This window comes from Excalfactoria chinensis, chromosome 4 (assembly GCF_039878825.1).
Source record: "Excalfactoria chinensis isolate bCotChi1 chromosome 4, bCotChi1.hap2, whole genome shotgun sequence".
Lineage (NCBI taxonomy): Eukaryota > Metazoa > Chordata > Aves > Galliformes > Phasianidae > Excalfactoria > Excalfactoria chinensis.
Window position 1 is genome coordinate 25,137,614 of NC_092828.1, and position 21,846 is coordinate 25,159,459.

Here is a 21,846-nt window from a genome sequence, read left to right on the forward strand (position 1 = left end):
GTGCAAATTATTCCTGTAACTGAAACATTCTTGAAAATTACCATCTTTTTTTTTTTTCTTTTTTTTTTTTCTTTTTTTTTTTTTAAACATTTTACATAAATATTTTCCGACTATGAACTATATCAAAAGATAGCTTTGGGGAATAAAATTCCAAACCATCCGCAAGGAAGCAGTGCAAATTACTGTTATTATTCTTTTTTTTCTTGTCAAATAAAACGCATTAGGTATGAAACGATGGATGATACTCGATGGATCTGAACACCCTGAACCCCGATGCATGACCACCAGTTCAAACGGCTTCGTCAACGATTGAACCTCAAGAAGTCAACTAACCAACACACCGTACCTCACCGGACAGACTGTGACATCACACACAAAGCACAAACGAGAGACTTGTGCCCACGCCGAGGGTGAAAGTAACGATGCAGCATGATGTAAACAAAGGGGCAGAACGGAGGAAAACATCGGTCTGAGTATGGCGTGAAAATTGAGGGAAACATATTCAAACCTACAAATAACAGATTACGTTTCATGCATCATATAAAATATTTTGCTCTTTCTCCTTTTATGCAGACATATACACAATATTTTACAGCATCTGTACAACAGAGAACTGGATTTCACACGACGTTTTCAAAATATTTACTGTCCCATAATCATCTGAAAAAATTAGATGCTTGTCGGACTATATTCCTGCCATCTCTTCTGCTAAATCAAACAATTGCTCTGTGTCCATTTCAATACTTTAAAAATGTACAGAACTGATAAAAAATACCAATATTTCCAGCATCCCTCTCATTTCAGTCACGTTTTTTGATTTCACCTGGACAAATTAACACACGGCAGCAAACCCTTTAGAGCACAGAAACTTGGACAACGATCAAAGTTGGCCACGTCCCTGCCATCACCTGGTGCTCTTCCTTAACAGATTCCAGAAGTTAGCTGTAGGTCTCAATACCGCGGCGTTAGAAAGGCTTTGTACTGCTACCTCTGCAACTTCAGTGCAAGTGGTTATGGAGCAGCCCTCTCCTGGTACGTGACTTCCCAGAGAGGCAGAGCCCCCAGCTACTGTGGCTGCGCTTTGGAAGGATCCGTCATCTTGTCAGTTCTGTGCCGTGAGAGCTGCTGCTGCTGCTGCGGCTGGTGCTGCTGGTGGTGGGACTGAGTGAAAGTGCTTTGCTGTAGTGGGAAAGCAGCAGAGAGGATAAGCTGAGCTGACTGATTCCCGTGAAGTAACCTGGATGTCTAAAACATGCAAACAGAAGAAAATTATGTTTTCTGCTGCTCTGAGAAGTGCAGGCCCGGCTGCTTTTTAACTCTGCGGAGGAATTCAGTCAAAATAAACTTCTGATTTGGCCACTGAAGCTGAACCAACAATGTAAAGATTAGTTGGTATTAATGGAGATCCTTAGAGCATTTGATAAAGCAGCTGGTCTTTGCAGTTTTTTGTGACAACAGGTAGAGCACACGGCAACCTGTCCCCAGTTCAAACCACAAGAGCATAACGGGGTTTAAGGAATCCGTTTTAACCATATACATCGGATACTGCAGTCACATAGGAAAGCATGACTTTGCACACATCGAATTTATCCCTAGATAAAAACTCAAGGAAGAAAACCAAGGGAGCTGCCCCATTTGCAGACCCAAAGATCTCCTTTGAAGGGGATTAATCATTACTGCAAATAACACCTATCTTTAATGTCACTCTCCTTTGAAACAAAAGATGATGGTGCTGAAGAAAAAGCAGCAAAGGACAGGTACAAAAAGAACTGGACATCTCAATCCAGAACAACTAAATCACCTGCAGAACCAGACTGTGAGAAGATCATAAACACGAGGGAAATCAACTTTTTACATGGGGACAGTGAAAGGACATAGGGGACTGGTTTTAAACTAAAGGAGGGAAAATTTAGATAAGATACCAGGGGGGAGTTTTTTACTGAGAGGGCGTTTAGTTTGCGGAAGAGGTTGCCTGGAGAGGCTGTGGATGCCCCATCCCTGGAGGTGTCCAAGACCTGGTTGGATGGTGCCCTGGGCAACCTGGTCAAGTACCAGATCTGGAGGTTGGTGGTCCTGCCTGTGGCAGGGGGGTTGGAACTTGATTACCCTTCAGGTCCTCCCCAATCCAAACTATTCTATTCTATTCTATGATTCTCTGAACACGGGCAGGAAAAGTACTGCTCCTTTCCTCTCTTCTTTAAAGAGGAGAAAAAAAACAAAACAAAACAAAAAGAAAAAACCAAAGCCAAAGCCTAGCAAACCATGAGCTTTATTTCAAATTCTAACAACTTAACAGGGAGGGAGGGCTGAGCATTTTATATGGAAAAATCTGAACTGTTGCCTAAAAAGAAATGTCAGGACAGGAACAGACCACTGGAGACCTTCATCTGCCACAAACCTTCTTGTTTTCAAAAGAATGAAGTCAAAACTGCATAAACTTTTTAATTTAAAAGCAGGGACAGACACTGCCTACCAGCTGAACAGCATGAATGAGTGCTGGAATTCAAATAACTAGGTATTCTTCAGTTCTCTTTTTGATCAGAGATCTCAGCTTGCAGTTAAAAAGCCTTTGCCTGCTGAGTAGCTGAAATTACATTTTCTTATGGAAAAGTTTGTCTAACAAGCTCATATTTTCTGCCACTGGCCCAGATAAAGAAAATTTTACTCATCCACAAATGGAATCTTAACTATTCCTGGTCTATATAAATTTAGATTGAGTTCCCAGCTACTTACTCCACTGTATAAATTCCACCTTTATCCAGGATACCTCCTTTATTGTAAAAGGGAGACTGCACATAGTGGAGTCACCGACCCCGGGGGTGTTCAAGAAATATGTAGATGTCGCAATGAGGGGCATGGTTGGAGTGGGCATGCGGTGATGGGTTGGCAGCTGGACTAAATTACCTTTGTGGTCACTCTAGATGGCCATGCCATCACATGTCACATCATGAAATGAAGAGCATCTGTCAGCTCACCCACATGAATCAGCAGATTATGACCAGGGAACTGCAAACAGAGCTGAAGTTCAGCCTCAGTACGTTGGAAATGACGGCAGCAATGCTAGAATATTGCAAGGTTTGCATCAGATATGTCCCATGAATGCTCACATAGGAACAGAAAGAGCATCTCATGCAAGCTTGTCAGGACCTACTGAACCAATAAGATGCTGCAGGTGACAGTTTATTGGATTGCATCATTACTGGTGACAAGACGTGGTGTCACTGCTACGAGCTGGACTTAAAACGGCAGTCCACAGAATGGTGGCGTGAATTTCCCACTGAAGAAAAAGTTCAAGACATGGCCCTCAGCAGGTAAAGTGATGTGCACTATCTTCTAGGATAAGAATCCTGGATTTCCTGGAACTCAGACAAACCATCAACTCTGACTGTTACACCACAACGCTGACTAAGCTGAAGACACAAACCACCAGATTAAGGTCAAAGAAGAAGACAATCTTTCTCTTGCAACACAGTAGTGCCTGGTCCCATATCAGCTTAGAAGACTGTGGAACAAACAGCCAGTCTTAACTGGACAGTTCTACCACACCCACCATATAGTCTGGATTTGCTACCTTCTGACTTCCATCTGTTTGGGCCAATGAAAGATGGAATGCGTGGGCAACATTTCCTAGCAACAATACCACTATAGCAGCTGTGAAACTGTGGGTCACCTTTGTTGGTACAGATTTTTATGAGCAGAGCATGCAGGTTCTTGTTCATCGCTGGTGAAAATGCATAGCTAATGGTACAGACTATGTTGAAAAACTGTTCTGTAGCTGAGAGCTCTCTCTATCAAATAGTGCTACTGTGTTCCCTGTATCAGTTGTAGATTCAATGGAAATAAATACAAGGCATTACTTTCATGGCAGCCTAAGATAAGCATTAAGATAATTCTATGATAAGCATGCTGAAAGTCTCAGGGCTAACAAATTTCTACAGAATGCTACGTTACCTGTAGGAACTGTTGCGGGTGCTGGGTCAGCTGTGGCTGAGCTGGTTGTTGAACTGCAGTGAGCTGCTGCTGCTGCTGCTGCTGCTGCTGCTGGTCTTGCTGACTTTGCTGCTGCTGCTGCTGTTGCTGTGTTACTGGCAAAGTCTGTGGCTGCTGCTGTTGGGCAGCAAAAGTGGGATAAGCTGTCACCACCTGTCCCATAAACATAGTACTTGGTACCATTACCGCTCCACACGCTACTGGGGCTGTGACAAGTTTTGTTACAAGCTGCTGACCTTGAGAAAATCTGTCAATAGAAAAAAGACGTTTGGCATCACTTCAGGAAAAATGCATGAAGCCTCAGGTACTCTTGACAAATGCAGATTTGTCAGGTTCATACCTTGTAACACTACCGGTTATGATAAGCCTATGAACACACCGTCTCGGGTAAAGTTTAGCTGAACAGCTGTACGATCACAGTAACAAATAATATGGGTTTTATGCTACTTTTCCATACATGGTATTATAAGTGCTGTGGTTATATAGCTACAAGTCATCCCAATGTGCTCTTGAAAACCTACCTGATTTGCCTATCTTGTGTAAAAGTGGTTACTGCAGCAGCATTCTGGTTATTGTTCTGCGGTAAGCTAGAAGGAACCTGGACCACATTTCCGGTTGTTGGCTGAGAAATCACCATAGTGTTATACAAAGGCGTTGAGACTGTGTTCTGTGACTGACTGGCAAGAGAAGATTGTTGACCGTGTCCACTAAGTACATTTGGTTGACTATGCTGTAAAGGAAGAAAATGTAATGAATCAGTCACTTGAAAACAGACAGCTACTACAACCATCTTCCTCAGTGTAATTACTCATGCTTTACAATTGCTAATGTTTTTCTATTACAAATGAATTCTTACTTTAAAGTAGACAGGTATTTCCTATCAATTGAGGATTTGGAGGTGGGACTGGCTCTAGGGCATCTGAAAATCTCTTAATCTCTTCTCCTCTTCAGAAAATCTTTTTCCTTAATATTTCATCTGCTTGCATACTGTTTGTTCAAGATCCTGTCTTCCATTCCTTTAGCATCTCTGTGCCACATTAAAACACGCACATTACCTCAATCAATTTCATACTTCAAAGCCTGGAACTAACTTAATGCTAAAGTGATAAACTGTCCACCATTACTCTGCCTCATCACTAAAAGTCATATGAGATTTGGAAAAAAGTAAAGAGGAGGATGACCACAGAGACTGCAATTATAAGCAGCCTCTCTATAAAATTGTCAAGCATGCTAAAGCTCCTCAGCTTGAGAAAAAGGCTTAGAGAAATACGACAGAAGACTCTGAAATTATGCACAACTAAGAAGATGAAAAGTGAGCAACAACGCAATGTATTTCCCAGTATAAAAGCTAGGTGGCAGGTTCAAAAAACAAACAGCAACAAATTTTGCAGGAGCTAAAGCTGTAGAACTCATTGCACGATACTGTGGAGTTCAGAAGTTTACATACAATCAAAACCAATTGGATAAACTCATAGAAGAAAAATTCATCAAAGGCATTTAAAATGCAAAAGGTATCACCTATGGCATCTGACTGAAGTTGCTGAGGAGCAGAAAAGTCAACTTCAGAATCATCAATATATGCCTTCCCTGTTCTTATGTTCTAAGCATTTACTGTAGAGATCAGTGTCTGGACACTGGGTTTCAAGCTCAGTTAGTACAAATGTTCTCATGCTGTACATTCTGCCAATAGAAAATTCAATAAACATTCACAAAAAGGCAAGCTAATTGTTTTCTGTATATTGGTTTTTCCAAGAAGCATTTGGAATTATTTGCATTTGTAAACTGTAATTAATTATACTTGGAATTATTTACATTTTTAGCTTTAAAATTAAAGCAAGGTGTGAAACCGCATTAGCGAGAATGTCAGTACATTTCAATTGTAAAACTTTGAATATCAGGAAATAAACTCAATTCGAAGGACATAGTCACAAAAAAATTCGCAGGGGGAGAAGTCAGGGAAGCTGTTATTGCATTTCTCACTAGTGAGAATTTTACCTGTGATGCAGAGCTCTGCAAAGGCTGTTGCTGGATCATGTGAGGTGTACTTGTATGTCCTGTGCTCATCCCACTTTGAGTCTGATTAGTCTGAACAACCTGACCTTGCATGTTTGCTGGTGCAAGTTGCTGAACACTTGAAGAATTTCCAGATGTAAGCTGCACAGAACTGAAGTTTAGTCCAGAAGTTGACTGCTGCAAGAACATCTTAAAAAAAATCCTAAAATTAGCTCTTAAGAAAAATCTGTTAATCGTGCAATACCTCAGGAAAAAACTAAAATGAATTTCTTAAGATATTAATACAAGATAAAGCTTCATCCCAGTTACTAGATGTTCAAACAGCACTGCAGTTACCAAGAGCAAACGGCTAACTCCCACACAGGGTCTGTATTCAGAGACTCTACTATAACAGCTAAGAATGAGAATCCTAAATTTTAAAGCCCAAAACTTTGAGGTTGAATAGTTGTTCTTAAATTAGAAGTGATATTTGCAGACTGATTTATAATGTAGGTTGTGACAGTCTAAAGGTTAACTTCTTCTGAGATCTTGCTTCTACTTGTCAAGCCTCTGGAAGTGAAACTAATTCAGAATCTCAGAACCATTTGATACAGACCTCGCACCAAGAGGGCAATCTTCCTTGGCAATTACAAAACCATACTGGTTATACTGAATTTTCCAATATCACCTTGTTACAATAAACTCAATTTAGCATCACAGTGTCTTGAGTCTTTACAAAATGTAAGACTAAGAACTACAATGACTCAATGTAACAACATAAAATGTGCTTTGATTTGCCTTCTACTTTCCTTCATCCTAAATAAGGTCCCTTTGCGGTGCAGGGGATGATAGTTGTGACAGCTCTCCTTTCAAGCACCTGTAAAGCAATCTACTGCTGGAAGGCTTATGTGAGATCACAGTAAAACACAAAAAAGCACATGCCAGAAACTCTTATTCCTCAACAGAATTTAAGCAACGTACTCAATACTTCCAGGAAGCACAGTTTTTTTTTACTCTTTATTCGCAGTGCATACTGAAAATATTTAGATTCTTTTCTTATGATGTACTTTAGTTTTTTGTTTGTTTTGGCTTTTTTTTATCAAGCTAGAAAAGTCCAATCAATAAGGTCATTCTTTTCTTCCCAAGATAGCTGCTGCAAACAGAATGACAAAAATACATAAAATACGGATCTTGGTTAAAACACAAAAATCAGGTAGATGGGTCTTTGTTACTCTCAGCTGCTAGACTGAGTAATGCACAGGACCACAGAATCACCCAGGCTGGAAAAGACCTACAAGATCGCCCAGTCCAACCATCCACCCATCACCAATAGTTCTCACTAATTCATGTCCCTCAACAGAACATCCAAACATTCCTTGAACACCTCCAAGGTCGGTGACTCCACCACCTCCCTGGGCAGCCCATTCCATTGCCTGACCACTCTGTCAGAAAAGTGATATTTTGTAACCTCCAGCCTGAAGCTGCCCTGCACAACTTGAGGCCATTCCCTCTAGCCCTCTAGACTTCCTGTCTTTGTGGCTGAGTAACTACTCCAGAACACCACACAATCTCTAATCACCTCACTAGAAGAGTGTGTAAGAGGATCTAATCCTGATAGTTGGGACAATCTTCTAAGAGGTATGCATTCATCCAAGAGGATTTACACCCCTGAGCTAAAAGGGGAAATAAATATTCATTTTCACATTTTGAATGGCAGAGCTATCCAAGAAGTAACAATCACTGCAACACATTTGTGAAAGAATGTGAAAAAATATGAAAATTTAGGTAGCACAAGCCACTCAACATTGAAAGAATATATTGGGGCACACCTAGATACGTTCAGAAGCAAAATTATAAGTACCTCAGAAAACAGTAACATTAGTTCTACGAATTTTGGGCAGGCAGGGTCCAGAAGACAGCTGACAAGGAGTACAGAGAATCCACTGCGGAATGAAGTGCCCAAATCTAATTTTAGATCCCTAAATTCTCTACAGATCAAATGTGTATGAGTTACGCTGACTCACCTGCAGTCCTTGACCGTGGACAATCTGAAGCTGTTCTTGAATTTTCCGCAACTCTTCCTGCTGCCGATGAATATTTGCCTCTATCATGCGCGTTCTTTGCTCTAGCTGGTCCTTTAGGTGCTGCATGGCTCCCAATTGAGCTGAAAACTGAAAGACAGGCTGTAATGCCATGTATAAATTATAAGCTGAGCAAAAATAATCACATTTAATTCACAAGTAGTAATTATACTCCTCCAGACTAGCGAAGAAATCAAGCATTGCTTTTTAAACTGCTACTAGTCATCAACCAAGGACAAAATCATCAGTACAAAAAATGTCACAGATTTCATGCTTATATGTTTAACTGATGCATCAGGATTAGTCTGCTTAGAACAAAACAAAACAATTCACAGCAAAAGAAACTGACTGGCACTCAAATCACTAAGACCCTATGAAAACTTTAGTAATTCACATGGCACTGTGGATGCTAAAAGCTCTCACAATTTAGAATCTGTCAAACAGAAATTTGCTCATTTTGAGAAGAACATTAAAGGCAACTTTAACACCTATGAACTCAGTTTTTGAAAGAGAAATGAACACGATAGTCAGATTAAGACTGTTTAAGAAATAATAAACCAACTTAGTAAACTAACTTAATCCATACCTGGGACATGCTGGACTGGAGCTGTAAGGTAGCAGGCTGAGACATCGTTGGCTGTGTTACTGGTTGTCCAAGAGACTGGGAGCTTAAAGACTAGGATTTAAAACAAAAGATGTTCCATAACTTGAAGAAAATAAACTTCATACATGGTGTGAAATATTTCCTACGTAAACTATCAATTCCAAAATGGCATCACATGAGTTTATGAAAAAAAAAACCAAACACAGGTATATTTCTTGAAATACCTAAACCTAAATATTAAAGAATTAAGAACAAACACACACAAATTCACAGTATACATAATCTCTGTGTAATTGTTTCTCTGATAAAAATATATAAGAAGCAGCAGGTTATAAAACAGGAAAAACAAGGCTGCTTTAAAATTCTTTTTCACAGTAAGGGCAAAATCTTTTCAACAAGTTTGAAAGTTTGACCCTTCTGTTCTTAAACTAATACATTACACAACATAGTAGGCAAATACGTGATTTAATACACATTCTGTTTTTGAAGTAAATGTGGTAGTTCCTCTGGAACACGAGCACTAAGCACACAAAGCATTTGTATTTTCTCACATTATGTATCAGAAACTGTATTAAAGTATCTGTTGATATTCTTAGAGGTATAAATCTATATGAATAATCTATAGGGACACACAGCATTATGTTGGCAATTATATATAAAGTTTTATATACACACACACAGCAATACATATAAAATGCAGAATCATATAAAGAAGTTATGTGTGAGTGAAAGCACAGACTCGGACACATCTGTACAAATTCTGAAGCTTGAAACATAAATATCTACATGCTTCATTATTGCATTCCCTTAAAATGTAGTATACTGAAGGTGCGTAGAAATGACAGACAAATACCCCAAGTAAAAGTCTTACAGTTTAAATGTTGTGTTTTTAGAGGAAATAGAATGAAGGTTACATGAACTTAAAGGAATTTTAAAGGAAATACGCACTGATTTAAGTACAAAAATTCTTCCTCAAAGAGTTACCTGACTACTCAGAGATGATCTTCTTTGTGTAGACTTTTCATGAGCTGATAAGCTTTGTCTTGGGGGAGTGCTAGTGTCCACTGTCATTTTAGTTGGTGTCGCTGACAAAGTTGTTACAAAAAGAGACATATTAATAGTAATCTCAATTCTGCAATGCAATAATCAAATCACAGGAAGCTCTTCCTGAATAAAAAAAGCTTAGGGCTTGAACTCTATTTTTCTTTGCCTTGCATATCCAACAATAATGCAATCTGATGGACTGAAACAGGGCAGCGTAGGGGCTCCTATTGCAGTTTTAGAAGTAGAAACCACGATACAAGGTCTGAAAATCTTAGTGGCCAGAATATCTCTGACACATCATAAAGGACATTCTCGTCTGCACACTTTTAATAAAATGATGATCAACTGCTAGAGATGGATTTAATTAAGTTAAACAGGGAAAGTCTTCACTAAGGAAATTATATATTCAATAGTTGATGCTTACACGAATGATCTGATACTGCAGTATGTGAAGATTTTCTTGAACTCCTGGAGGACGCGGAAGGTGTGGGGCTGGTATCAAACCTTTCCAGAGCTTCTTTGAGGCTCACTGTGTTTATGTGATTATCAGATCCAGAGTCTTGACTCTGAGGAGACACACAGAAACAACAGCTATTTTATCAGACGCATCCCACAATGGACATCCGGTGGCGCAGTGGTAGAATTGCCGCTTGCAACACCAGAGGCCCGGGGTTCGAATCCCCCTGTAGCGCAAGTGGCAGAAGTGCTGCTCTGCTACACAGAGGGCTCAAATCCCGGGAGTTGGACTCGATGATCTCTAAGGTCCCTTCCAACTCGCACGATACTATGATACTATGATATGATACTATGGACATTTCTGGAAGCAATATCCAAAACCATACAGCAGCTCATCAATCCCTTTCATCACTAACTGCACAGAAGTAGCATCCTGCTTTGCATCTGTAATTTCTACTCTTTTGTAACAATTTTTATAACAAAACAAAGCCACAGAAGCCTACAAAACAAAACGTACGCAGACATCACAAATTGACTGCTGAGCTGACCTCCTTCTCCAGCAACCCAGTTAAGTCTGAACACCTGTGTTAGGAGTGAACTGCTTATCCTTTTGAAGAAGGAAAAGTTAATTCCACTATAAGGAGCGATGCCAGATGGAACTTTCTGAACTGCCAAGGGAAAAACACCACAGTGTATCTGCACAAGCTTGCACAACTAAGACTTGCTGAGCTTCCAAGGATGTTCATTCAAAACAAATTTGGCATACATCTGAGAAGTAGAAGAAAGTCGCATAATGACACAATTCCTAGATTCTTGTGAATTCCTTTAAGTCATCTTTGTGTGCTGACCTTGTTCTTTCATGTTACAGGTCCTTCCAGTAAAGAATATTCATGTATGAACCTAACTAGACATGCTATAATTATTGGTATGTAAACTGCTGAGAAGAGGAGGAGAGGAATAACAGTTAAACATCCTCCCTAAACTTCTTTAATGACTTCAAATAGATATATTATTCAAAGATTGAAATAATTACTTAAACAGGACAAATACTCCTTGCTGCTAAGTATTTACTACATATTACTTCTACTGTGAAATAAAGAGGTGAAACAAAATGTTTGTTACTCACTTTATCTGCTTTTATCTCTGGAAGAGACTCCTCAATACCCAGTTCTCGCCGCCTTTCTGCTCTGACTTCTGCATAACTAGAAAAGAACAAACCAAATATGACTGCTTAATCCCTAGATGATTTTAAAAATACATCTCAGAAAACAAACTCCTCCAACGTATCTTGCTTACAAAATACCTCAGGAAACTTTCCAGTAATTCTTTACTATTTATTATTCTCTATCTCAAAAATATACTGACTAGCAATACACCTCCTATGTAATCTAAATATCGCTAACATGGATTTAGCAACAAAAACTTACCTTACAACTGTGTGCGTACAGACAATAAACTCTGGCCTGGAATTCCACTGGTGATACGTGATATAGTAATGTGTTTGCAGCCAAATCCATTGCTGTCCCTTTGTAAGGAATCTGTAATAACACGACTTCCCTTTCCCATATTGCATTACTGTAAAAGCGAAGAATAAAGTTTACTGCCTTTCCAGTTTATAAATACTGCAATTATATAATAAGCATTATTTCCCAACTCTTTATGTTCTGAGCCCATGTTCAATCTGATATGAAGGCTAAGAAGAGAATTAAAACTGTAGTTTTCTACCAGAAAGAATTTGCATTTGTCTGAGAAGTGCAAAATTCAAAATAGCATTTTTGTAAAGCTTTTATATATAGTGAAACACTCACGTGCAAAAATATTGAAGAAAATCATAGCTAAACAGAGAATTTATTCTATCACATGCCTAGAGTGTTTTTGTATTTATTAAACATCAAGGAGCCTTTTAAATGCTATTGGAAGAACTGGAGCTGTACATTCCAATTCACCACAACAAAAAATCTAAGCTAAAAGCTGAATCTATTTTCCAGTTCTGTATCAAAAGAAAAATATCAAGATCAGCAGTAAGTCTCAAATCAACAGGAGTAAAGAAACTTCACTCACAGATACAACAAAACTTCACTCAAACCACTAAACAAACTTGAAACCGAACATCCAGAAAGCAAATTCACAACGTGGTCATACTCACAATGCTCATGACATTTTGCCAGATTATCTAGATCATCCACATGATAATAATCATAGCCCGACGTTCCCAAAACTTCAAATGGAAGATAGCCTATTATTGGAGGTGCCCTAATGAATAGAAAAATTACAGTCATTTTCTTTTCACGAGAAAAAAAATCATTATATACATTTTTTTTTTTTGCATTGCATTTTTTATGCTCCATTTTTCTCAGAAAAAAATAAAAAATTAAACCCAACATAAGCTTTGAATAGTTACTACTGATTAGCGAACTCTACATATTATAGCCATAAAAGTGATTCAGCTCCTATTGCTGCCTTATATAGAAAGAATTGCAGCACCTGTGATCCAAGAATAGGAACTTCCATTCTAAGCTATGCCTAGATGTGAACTCTTCATTGGGTTCTTCAACAGTGCACATTTCCTGGAAAGTGAAAAAGAAAAATGAATCTCTTTCAAAACTGCTCTATTCTAATTCATAAGTTCTTTTTAAATCCAGGCTTACCTCCAGTTAGTGGATAATTTTACAGGAGGTACAGAATTTGTAAATTTCACTGAGATTTTTGGTTAGTTGCATAGCACTGAGGTAGAATCTAATGTCAGCCCTGCAAGGCTGACGCTCAGATGATTTAAATGCAGCTAGTAAACTCATTCTCAGTGTCTACAAGCACAGCAGTACAAGCAGTATGTGCTTATAATGCACAAGAAGTATCATTAGGAAGATGGTCACCTTACTTTGGCTTTACAAATAGGACAGAGAGTACTCTAAATCTCTTTCAGCTACTGCAGGAACTTGCAACAGCACTCCCATAGTAAGAAACATGGACATTTTCAGTTTCATATGACAGAACTCCTTATGATTTCCATCAATAATATCTGAAGTGCTCTATGCATTTTCTCTAAAGTGTTCCTGTTCAGACTACGGTTAAAGATATATAAAATTGATATGATATAAAAGCGCATACCTTGATAAACTGAGGTGTAGCTAATCTAACTGTGGCTATAAAGCAAACTTTGTCTTCATATGAAGGCCGGTGCGACCGCTGAATAGTTCCTTCAAAACCATTGTGTGCTGAATTGGGAACTGAGGGAAGACAGAGAAGAGGTCAGCAAAGGTTACAACAGAGGCATGGAGAACAGCAGTCATATCACAACTCAAATGGATCAGTATTTATCTATTGCAGTTTCTTCAGAATTTGTCACCAGCGTGAAAACTGCTGCACAGAATACGATGCACAGATGTACAAAGGAACAGTGGTAATAGGAGCACAACCATCAGGAAATTTTCTCCACTAAAATGCAATAATTTGGTGACTGGTAAAGCACTTTGGCCATGTTCACTTTACCTTCCACAGTAACCGCTTTTTCTGAAGGACTATTACTTAACTGTCGAGAATCTTTTTTCCACTGTAAGGTTGGTTATTCCCGAACGCAGCATTTTGCATTTGTTCTTCACGAATGTGCCTGTTTTCCTCCCCCAAACCCATTTATTTGCTATACTTGCTTCATTTTGCATGTTTTTATCATTCTTGCTTCACTGTATGACTGCAAACTACGTTCCCTTATTCAAAATAAAAATGAAAATACTGACAAAAGCCGGGAAAAGAAAAAACATCAAAACCTTCATTTGACAGCGCTCATTTGTGGTAACTTTTTCAACCTGTTCCTGCAGCTACTCCTAGCAATTTCAATTAGCATGTGCTTCCCTTACATGCTCATGGGTATGTACTATGATCATGGTCGAAAGCCATCTTAAAGCACACAGTTTTTGTCTTATCCACACAGTGTGTTACTCTGGTAGAGAAAATTGAATGGATGTGAATGCTGTTTGTACCTGAAAAGTTCACAATGGCTGCTACTCAACTCCTTGTTAGCCTCCTGAGGCTCCTATATACTTCAGCTATTTGTTTGGGAACATATGATTCTGTGATTTCCCTATCTTGAATTGCAACTTATAAGCCCACAGTTTTCCAGCTCCTCTTTCTGAGACTAATACTATATTTGATCTTTACAGACCCGTCTTTCTAGCTTTTCTACAGTATCAGATACTGAGCACAGCCCACAGTCCATCTATCTGGCTAACCAAACAGATGTGCCTCTCAAGCAGCTACTCTGCACAGGCTGCACAAACAAACTTAAGATACCGTAGTACAGAAGTGGGAATAATGAATAAAATAAGTTCAGTGGATGAGAGAGGTCACTCAGTGCAGAAAAGTGAAATCCTACAACAGTCCATCCACTGATCTGAGTAGTAACTGTGAAAGCAGAAACTGTGGGGGGAGGAGTGCAGAACACACATTTTCCTTGTCAGCTCACTGCAAGAATGATGAGAACAGCAGATACTTAGTATTGGTGAACATGAAGTAACTCAGCCACCTGCTTAAATACGGATTATACTTAAATTAATTCAGGCTCTTACTTCAAAGTGTCGACTTAAATTTCTCTCGCACTCTATTTAAAAATGTTTTGAAGCTTTCTTTAACTGAAAGACTGAATATTTTGCCTTCAAATGCACATATGTGCAATATCTGATGGGCGGTCTGACTTTGTTTTCATTAAAACAAGAAAAAATTGATGTAACTCTGTTTCAGGCTCTTTTCAAAGACTGATTTTAGCTTTTCCTTAAGTTTTGCACTGTCATCCTAAGCCTGCTCACGTATGAAGCTCACAAAGTATTCCACTCTAATGTGACTGAAATTACTTACCATTATTCAAACACTTGAAATTTCCTATGAATTTTACATATTCATATGTAGGTTGCTCTTTTGGGTCTATTGTTCCTCGCAGCATATGGCAGCAGAATTCTAGCTGATTTTTTGCTGAAAAAAGAACAAACAAATTAAAAGATTGCGTGGTTGATGAAACGCACAGGGAACAAGAAACTGAAAGCAGGAATAATTAAGTTGCACACTTTACTGAGATGCTGTAAATGTGGTGATTACAAATAGCTACAGCCTTTGCTTTTAGCCAGTGTAATATCAGCTAAGCTAAAGAAAAGGAGAACTCATTTGGAATGTGTGTGTGAGAGGACTGAATGTCAATGACATAGAGATCCCGTGAAAAAAATAGAACCATTTTAAACAAGCATCTGCCCAAAACACAACTTTATGTCCTTCCAACACCCATGGCCTGTTTTCATTCTTGTCAGCTGCTAGAATGGTCTAAATAGAAGCTATGTAAACAAAGTCATAGAGTGAAATGCCGCGCAACACAAAATTACTCTTCAAGGAAAAGAGGAACAGCACAGCATGAAAGTGCTTCCATTCAAGCTGCACGTTTCATTCTGAATGTCTCATCTACACATTTCCACTTACATAGCACTGTAAAAAGGAACTAATCACATACAACATGAAGGGGATTGTTCTTAATGCAACTACTTACATTTTAAGTATTCCGGTGTCAATGAATCACTTTCCAGCAGATGAGAAGACAGAATTTTATATATTTCTGAATGTTCCCCCTCTGGGATAAAATTAAATACACTCTGATCCACAAGATCAGACTGAAAGGAAAATATTTAATACATTTTAAAATAATGCAAGACGTACAAAATCATAAACGTCACTATTTTAGTGCAAAACAATTACAGAGATCAGAAAAAGATGACTGAAATATTCCTAACTCATTACCGCCACTTAATGGATTACATGCAAACACTTTGCAGGTTAAAAAAAACCACCATTTTCATTTGCTTTGGTATTATGAATCATTGAATGAAAATGCCATGAATGCATCAGATATGCATGCGCATATAAGTACAGTGGAACTTCTATTAATCTCTCCAGGTGGTAAATAAAGCAGCATTTAAACGAGAAATTATATAATGGTGGCCTAGTGCATTGTAATCTGTCAGTGGCAATCAACACATCCAAACAGCATTTTGTAACAAAAAGCAGCACTCCCTACAGCCCTACATCAGTTCTTCTCTTACCACTGTAAGACAACTCGCCCGTACCAATTATTTGTCCAACTCTTCTAGCTCTGCTCCACTCAGCAACTCTACATCTTTGAGTCCTAATGTTTCTCATTTCTTAGTGATATTATTCAAAGGTAACTTCTAAAACGTTTAATTTAGCAGCGAGCAATGTCAACAAAATTAAAGATGAGTGAACGTGATAAAATTCAAAGTATTCACCTGGCCTAAAAAGCAAAATCAGCAGTAATGCATTTCTTATGAGAGTTCTTTGTCAAATAGACAAAAGTAAAAAAAACAGTTAAAAAAAATTCCAAGGTACTGCTCTTTAGCGATATTCTTTTGATTCATGTAGAGGCCATGATAGAAGTGAACTCTAAAGAACCTCCTACAGTCACATCTGTTGTTACAGTCATGTTGAAGAGAAACTGATGCTAGTCTGGTCACTCTTAATCCTGCATAAGAGAGCACCAGCTGCATTCTGCATATCCGAAGGAAATGTTTAATGTGGGACACAAACCAGGAGCAAGGATTTGTGCAAAAGCATGAGAATACCGTACACATCTGCCCAACTACAATGCCCAAAAGAACAAAGATCATTAGTACTCATAGTAGAATATCACCCGCAGACAAACTGGCACATTACTGAAAGGAATTCATACTTACTGGCAAATGTTCAAGTAAAGGAGTTACACTTTCAGACACATATATTATATTTCCATCTGTCATAATTGCTAAAAAAAAACCATCAAGAGCCTGAAATTAAACATAATAGGCAGTTAAATAAAAAGAAACTGCATGTTAAAAGTGTTAAGCTATATGCAACACTGAAAAGAATTTAGACCAATTTTAATTGAATTTATTATAACAACGAGAGTTCTGTATTAAAACTTCTCACTCCCGCTTTTACACCATGAGCATTACAATTTCCATATTGCTCTGTTCTCAAATAATCTATGATTTCACAAGCAAGATTTTGGTCCTTACGCATCTAGCTGTTGTTAAGTTGGCTCTGAGGCCTGCCATCTTGTCTGCTTGTTATTTTTAATTACACCATCTTTTTGAACACCATGAAGCTCAGGAAAATGAGCTGGCAGCAAAAGAAAGAAAAGCAGGAGAAATGATACAAAGAACAAATGAATCAGGCGGTGAAATCAATACATTTCAGTATTTAAAATCTCAATATCTCCAATTTCAATAGGAGAAATTTGTAGCAAGATCTCACTTAAGCTCAAACACTGTGAAATACACTTCTGATTGCTTTATCTTCTGCTTAGCTCAGACATATTCCCACTGAAAAAAAAAAACATGACCGACTTTTGGTGGAAAACTACCAAACTGGAAGGCACGACAGAACTGCATTTCTAAATAGGAAATTTTAAAGGTCACATCTTCAAAAATCTTGCTTCATTTTCTTCTAACTGTAAGTCACTAGTTGTGGACACAATACTTTGTAAGAAGACGCGAGAAATACTACAAACAGCTAGCAAAGCCTTTAAAAACAGAAGCAGCTACTTCACTATGGTATACATTTCATGTACATGGAAAATTCAGCTGTTTACCTTCATGAAAACACACGGATGGAACTAAAATAGGCAAATGAAAGACATGCCACCAAATCAAAAAACGTCACCATGGACTGACAGCTCCCTAGGATGTAATATTCTACTTCCAGGAAAACTGAAATAACATACCTCTAACATTAACTGTGTGAACTCTTCATTACTAAGGAATGTTGGCTTCCAGTCCTGTCGAATCTCACTGGCATCCGATTGTGCAGTAATTTCTACAATGAAACAAAAATACAGTGTAAGGATTCACGCTCCTAAAAGCCACTGTTTTTTCACTAAGTCACACATCAACAGCAGGAAATAGCAAAAGCTTCTCCAATCTCCTCTGTGTGTGGACGTTGCTCATATATCAATCCTTCAATACTTTAGCATTTTCAAAGTTTTCTTGTTTACAAATTCAAAGCAAAGTGCAGCACTCAAAGCAGCAGTACAAAGGGAGAAGTTCTCAGCAACGTAATTTCAGCGAGTTCAGCCTGTTTTTTTGTTTGTTGTTTCCTCTACAATAAGAAGCAGAATCCACTCTGGCCAACAAACAAATCAGACAGTTCATTTGGACCCGTTCCCAGTGTACCAAGCTTAGTCAAAGTGGAAGTGGTCCAGAAAGAACCAGAAGCAACATACTTAATCTAAATCTGGTGGCTGAGCACAGTAGGATTGTCAACAGAAAAGCAGGCGATCTTTGAGGACAATTTATTCACTGCTAGGGTAATATAGTGAACAGATCCAAGGACCTCAGGAGGCAAAGCAAGCCTCCTTAAGTCTGACCTTAGCCAGCGTTTGTGTGAAATATTGTAATGTAAACCTGTGCAGAACAATGCTGGTAAGCAATGGCTGTTGGAGCTTTAGATACCTTAATATGATAACTGCAGTCACACATATATTCTGCCCCATTAGGTCAAGGACAAAATCCCAAGGCCTTAAAACATATCCACTCCTACAGCTACATTTTTTCTTTTATTCTCAAAACCAAAACCAACCAAAACCACTCACACACACACAAAAAAAAAAAAACAACAAAAAACAACGACAGAATAAAAACAGCAACAGAAAAAAAATAACTTTGAGTTTATTCTATGGCACTCTGCAGAACACATCTGGTGCTGCTTGAACTGTGTTAATAATACTAAGGGAATATTTACCACATCTTAACATACCTTGAACTTACACACTGTGGGATAAACAAATACCTATTCACACCCTTAAGAGCCTACTTATTTTGTAACTAACTAGGAGCTGCTTCCTTTGTTGCTACAGTTTTCTAATCAGCGTACAAGCTCAGAAATTACTCAAGGAAATGGCTAAACTTGGGAAAGAGCTTCTTTTCTTGAATTCTAATCTTGTTTTTGGCACTGTGAACCACAAGGTACCATATTAAGAACAAGAGTACAAGCAGACTTAGGGATTTATCATTTACAGAAATATCAGCCATAAATAGTGTAGGCTTAGTAGAAGATGGGTTTTTTTGCTAAAAGAAAACAACTGGTAATGAATTTCAATATAACTCATCTTGATGCATCCCCCCTCATCAGCCGATGCAAACAACCAAAGAAACAAACGCACAGCAAAGATATCCAAAGATATTTCTAGTTTTAACATTTCACATCAAGTTCACAGAGCATACGCTCATTGCCTTATATATAAGTGGATATGTCTCAAAAATGAGAAAGTTCAGCTGAAAACATTTATAGATTTTCTGCCTTTCTTTTCTCCTGAATGCTGCAGCCACAAGGTAAAAAGAAAATGCCTGTGTTCCAGGTCTGCATTCCCAAATTCCCAAGGCATGCCACTCTCTCTCTCATCAAACAAACTAGCCCGATAAAGCTTGCTGGAGAACACAATACTCTATCATCCCAGTTAAAGCTGACAGCCATGTGGATGTCAGCCAGCAGAGAGGGAGCACAGATTCCCTTGCATTAGCTTTTTCAGTAATTTATCTTGCTTTATATGGAAGCAGGAGAGACAAACCAACTGTTCAAAGCACAGCCTTAAGTATCAAAATATGTGCTTCCAACAAATACGTTCACTGAAACGGATCAGCAGAGCTCTCCTGACAAGCAAAACTTTGACAGCTTGAATCTTATGAAGCAACTGTATAATGGAGGTCTCCATCGGCCCAGCTCAAATGATTTCAAGGTTATTTAGAAAACAAATGCTTCTCTTAATGAAACAGTCTTGTTCGACAGCTAAGAGATTAAAAAAAAAAACACCAAAAAACAATACTGATTTTGAAAAATACTGTCAAAAACATAGTAATACAACTGGTACCTAAGTTATGATCACAGGAATGTCTTTTTTTGGGGGCCCTTTAGATTTTTTCACAATCCCCTTAAAGGAGCTGCACAATTGCTAATGCTTTATGCACTATATGATACTTTGTGAGTATCATATATACTTTCATAATTTACAAATATATTTTTTCTTGTTACAATTACCTTTGTGCTTCCGTAAAAAGTCAATGCTCTTCTGCAGTACAGTGGATTTATCCATCTTCCGAGCATTACCTGGAAGCATGGAACCCAGCTCTTTGATAAGAACATTAAACTGATCTCGACGTTTCTTTTCAGACTTGTTTCTAGACACTCTGACAAATAAAACAGAAAATGTTTGATAGCAATTATGAGAACTTATAATACACACCACAAACCTCCGCTGTAAGAACTGTCACACCTACTCCAAATCACAGGCAACATTTTCAAAGAATGGCATCCTTCTCAAGGAGGGGTGCACTTGGGCCTTCACAACTGACCCCACTAGACAAAAATACAAATAAACATGCAAGGTATCTAGAGAGTAATAGCAAGAGAAATGCTTGAATGATGTTGCAAAATGTGGTTACTTACAAAAGACTTATGTTTTTTATTCCAATGAGAAATCTTGGTCCAAAAGTACAAGCAAAGGACATACTTAGTATTAGGTAAACTCAAAAATTACCTTTTTGCTTTATCTTTGTCATCTTCTTCCACCAGACCATCAAAAATGCTTCCATCATTTCTGAAAGAAACAAAAATAATGAGGAAGAAAAAAAAAAAATCACAAGAGAGAGCTCATTATACATCACCTCCCTTAAATCAAGAAACTGAAGCACTGTTTTATTACTGCGCTGTCTCACAAGGACCATTATCAATAACCCAAAGTCAATCTGCTATTACTTCTTATAGGCTGTTTACTAAACAGGCAGCATAAAGACCTGCATTTCTGATACAGTCCAAACTAGTTTTAGGATATTTCTAACGTGAACTCAGAACCCTGCACAGACACCTAATTGAAAAGTATTTAATTCTGTTTTTCTATCTTCTTAATTATTTGCTTTACCTTATCCATTTGAAAACATTACAGGAGAAATACAATTTGTTACTTCCACTTTTTCACAACATCTATTATAATATTGGAAATATTTACAGTAAGAAAGTCCTTGCTTTGCCTTAAATACATCAATAATGGAAGGGAGCTCAGGAACATGCTATACTTCACCCATAAAAGTAATTTTATGTATACACAATTAACTCTAAACAATAACACTAATGATTCATTATATTTGGTTCCCAAACAAGTATCACAAGTATCACACAAACTGTGTGTGAATTGCTAAAGAGGTTCTAAGACATCACAATGAGAACATTTTACTTTTAAGAAGCTTCAGTACACTTTATATTTATTTTATCTCCTTTTAAAAGTCAAGCTGAAATTGTTCTTCTGTTTTCCAGAACTGTTGTATGCAGCAGTTAATGATACACTCATATTTTTTTTCTCTCATTTCTTCTGTCTGCACTCAGTTTACTTATTGTTGTCCACCCACTGCCTACTGCGTGTCCAACCCTAATTTTTTAACCTCCTGTTTCCTTCCCTTGAGGCAAGTAACTGTCCATCCAAAAAGCTTACTTCATCACTCTGATTTACACTGATAAATCATCAAGTAATCATATATTATGATAAGCAGAGATGTTAGGAAGTAATTGCCTCTGTCTCTATGTCAACATGAAATGTTCAGAACGAATTCACATATTCAAAATGCTGAAGTTTCAGGGAGATTCAGCAAAACTTCACTATAAAAA

The 21,846-nt window shown here is 38.0% G+C and overlaps 1 protein-coding gene across 3 annotated transcripts in view; it reads right to left on the reverse strand.

Moving 5' to 3' along the window:
* Positions 1-21,846, reverse strand: part of CLOCK (clock circadian regulator) — a 50,359-nt gene continuing 28,513 nt past the window's right edge. The window contains exons 7-25 of one of the 3 annotated variants that reach the window (XM_072334923.1): positions 20,726-20,785; positions 20,227-20,375; positions 17,918-18,009; positions 16,890-16,979; positions 15,692-15,812; positions 15,016-15,129; positions 13,276-13,394; positions 12,652-12,734; positions 12,314-12,420; positions 11,595-11,742; positions 11,294-11,369; positions 10,136-10,277; positions 9,652-9,752; positions 8,650-8,739; positions 8,007-8,153; positions 5,986-6,192; positions 4,512-4,720; positions 3,952-4,237; positions 1-1,245 (exon numbers count right to left, since the gene is read on the reverse strand). In XM_072334923.1, coding sequence (XP_072191024.1) covers positions 1,066-1,245; positions 3,952-4,237; positions 4,512-4,720; positions 5,986-6,192; positions 8,007-8,153; positions 8,650-8,739; positions 9,652-9,752; positions 10,136-10,277; positions 11,294-11,369; positions 11,595-11,742; positions 12,314-12,420; positions 12,652-12,734; positions 13,276-13,394; positions 15,016-15,129; positions 15,692-15,812; positions 16,890-16,979; positions 17,918-18,009; positions 20,227-20,375; positions 20,726-20,785 — 2,521 coding nt within the window. In that variant the 3' untranslated portion in view covers positions 1-1,065. Of the gene's footprint in view, positions 1,246-3,951; positions 4,238-4,511; positions 4,721-5,985; positions 6,193-8,006; positions 8,166-8,649; positions 8,740-9,651; positions 9,753-10,135; positions 10,278-11,293; positions 11,370-11,594; positions 11,743-12,313; positions 12,421-12,651; positions 12,735-13,275; positions 13,395-15,015; positions 15,130-15,691; positions 15,813-16,889; positions 16,980-17,917; positions 18,010-20,226; positions 20,376-20,725; positions 20,786-21,846 lie in introns of all 3 variants that reach the window. The other 2 variants (XM_072334925.1, XM_072334922.1) reach the window with 2 other exon arrangements.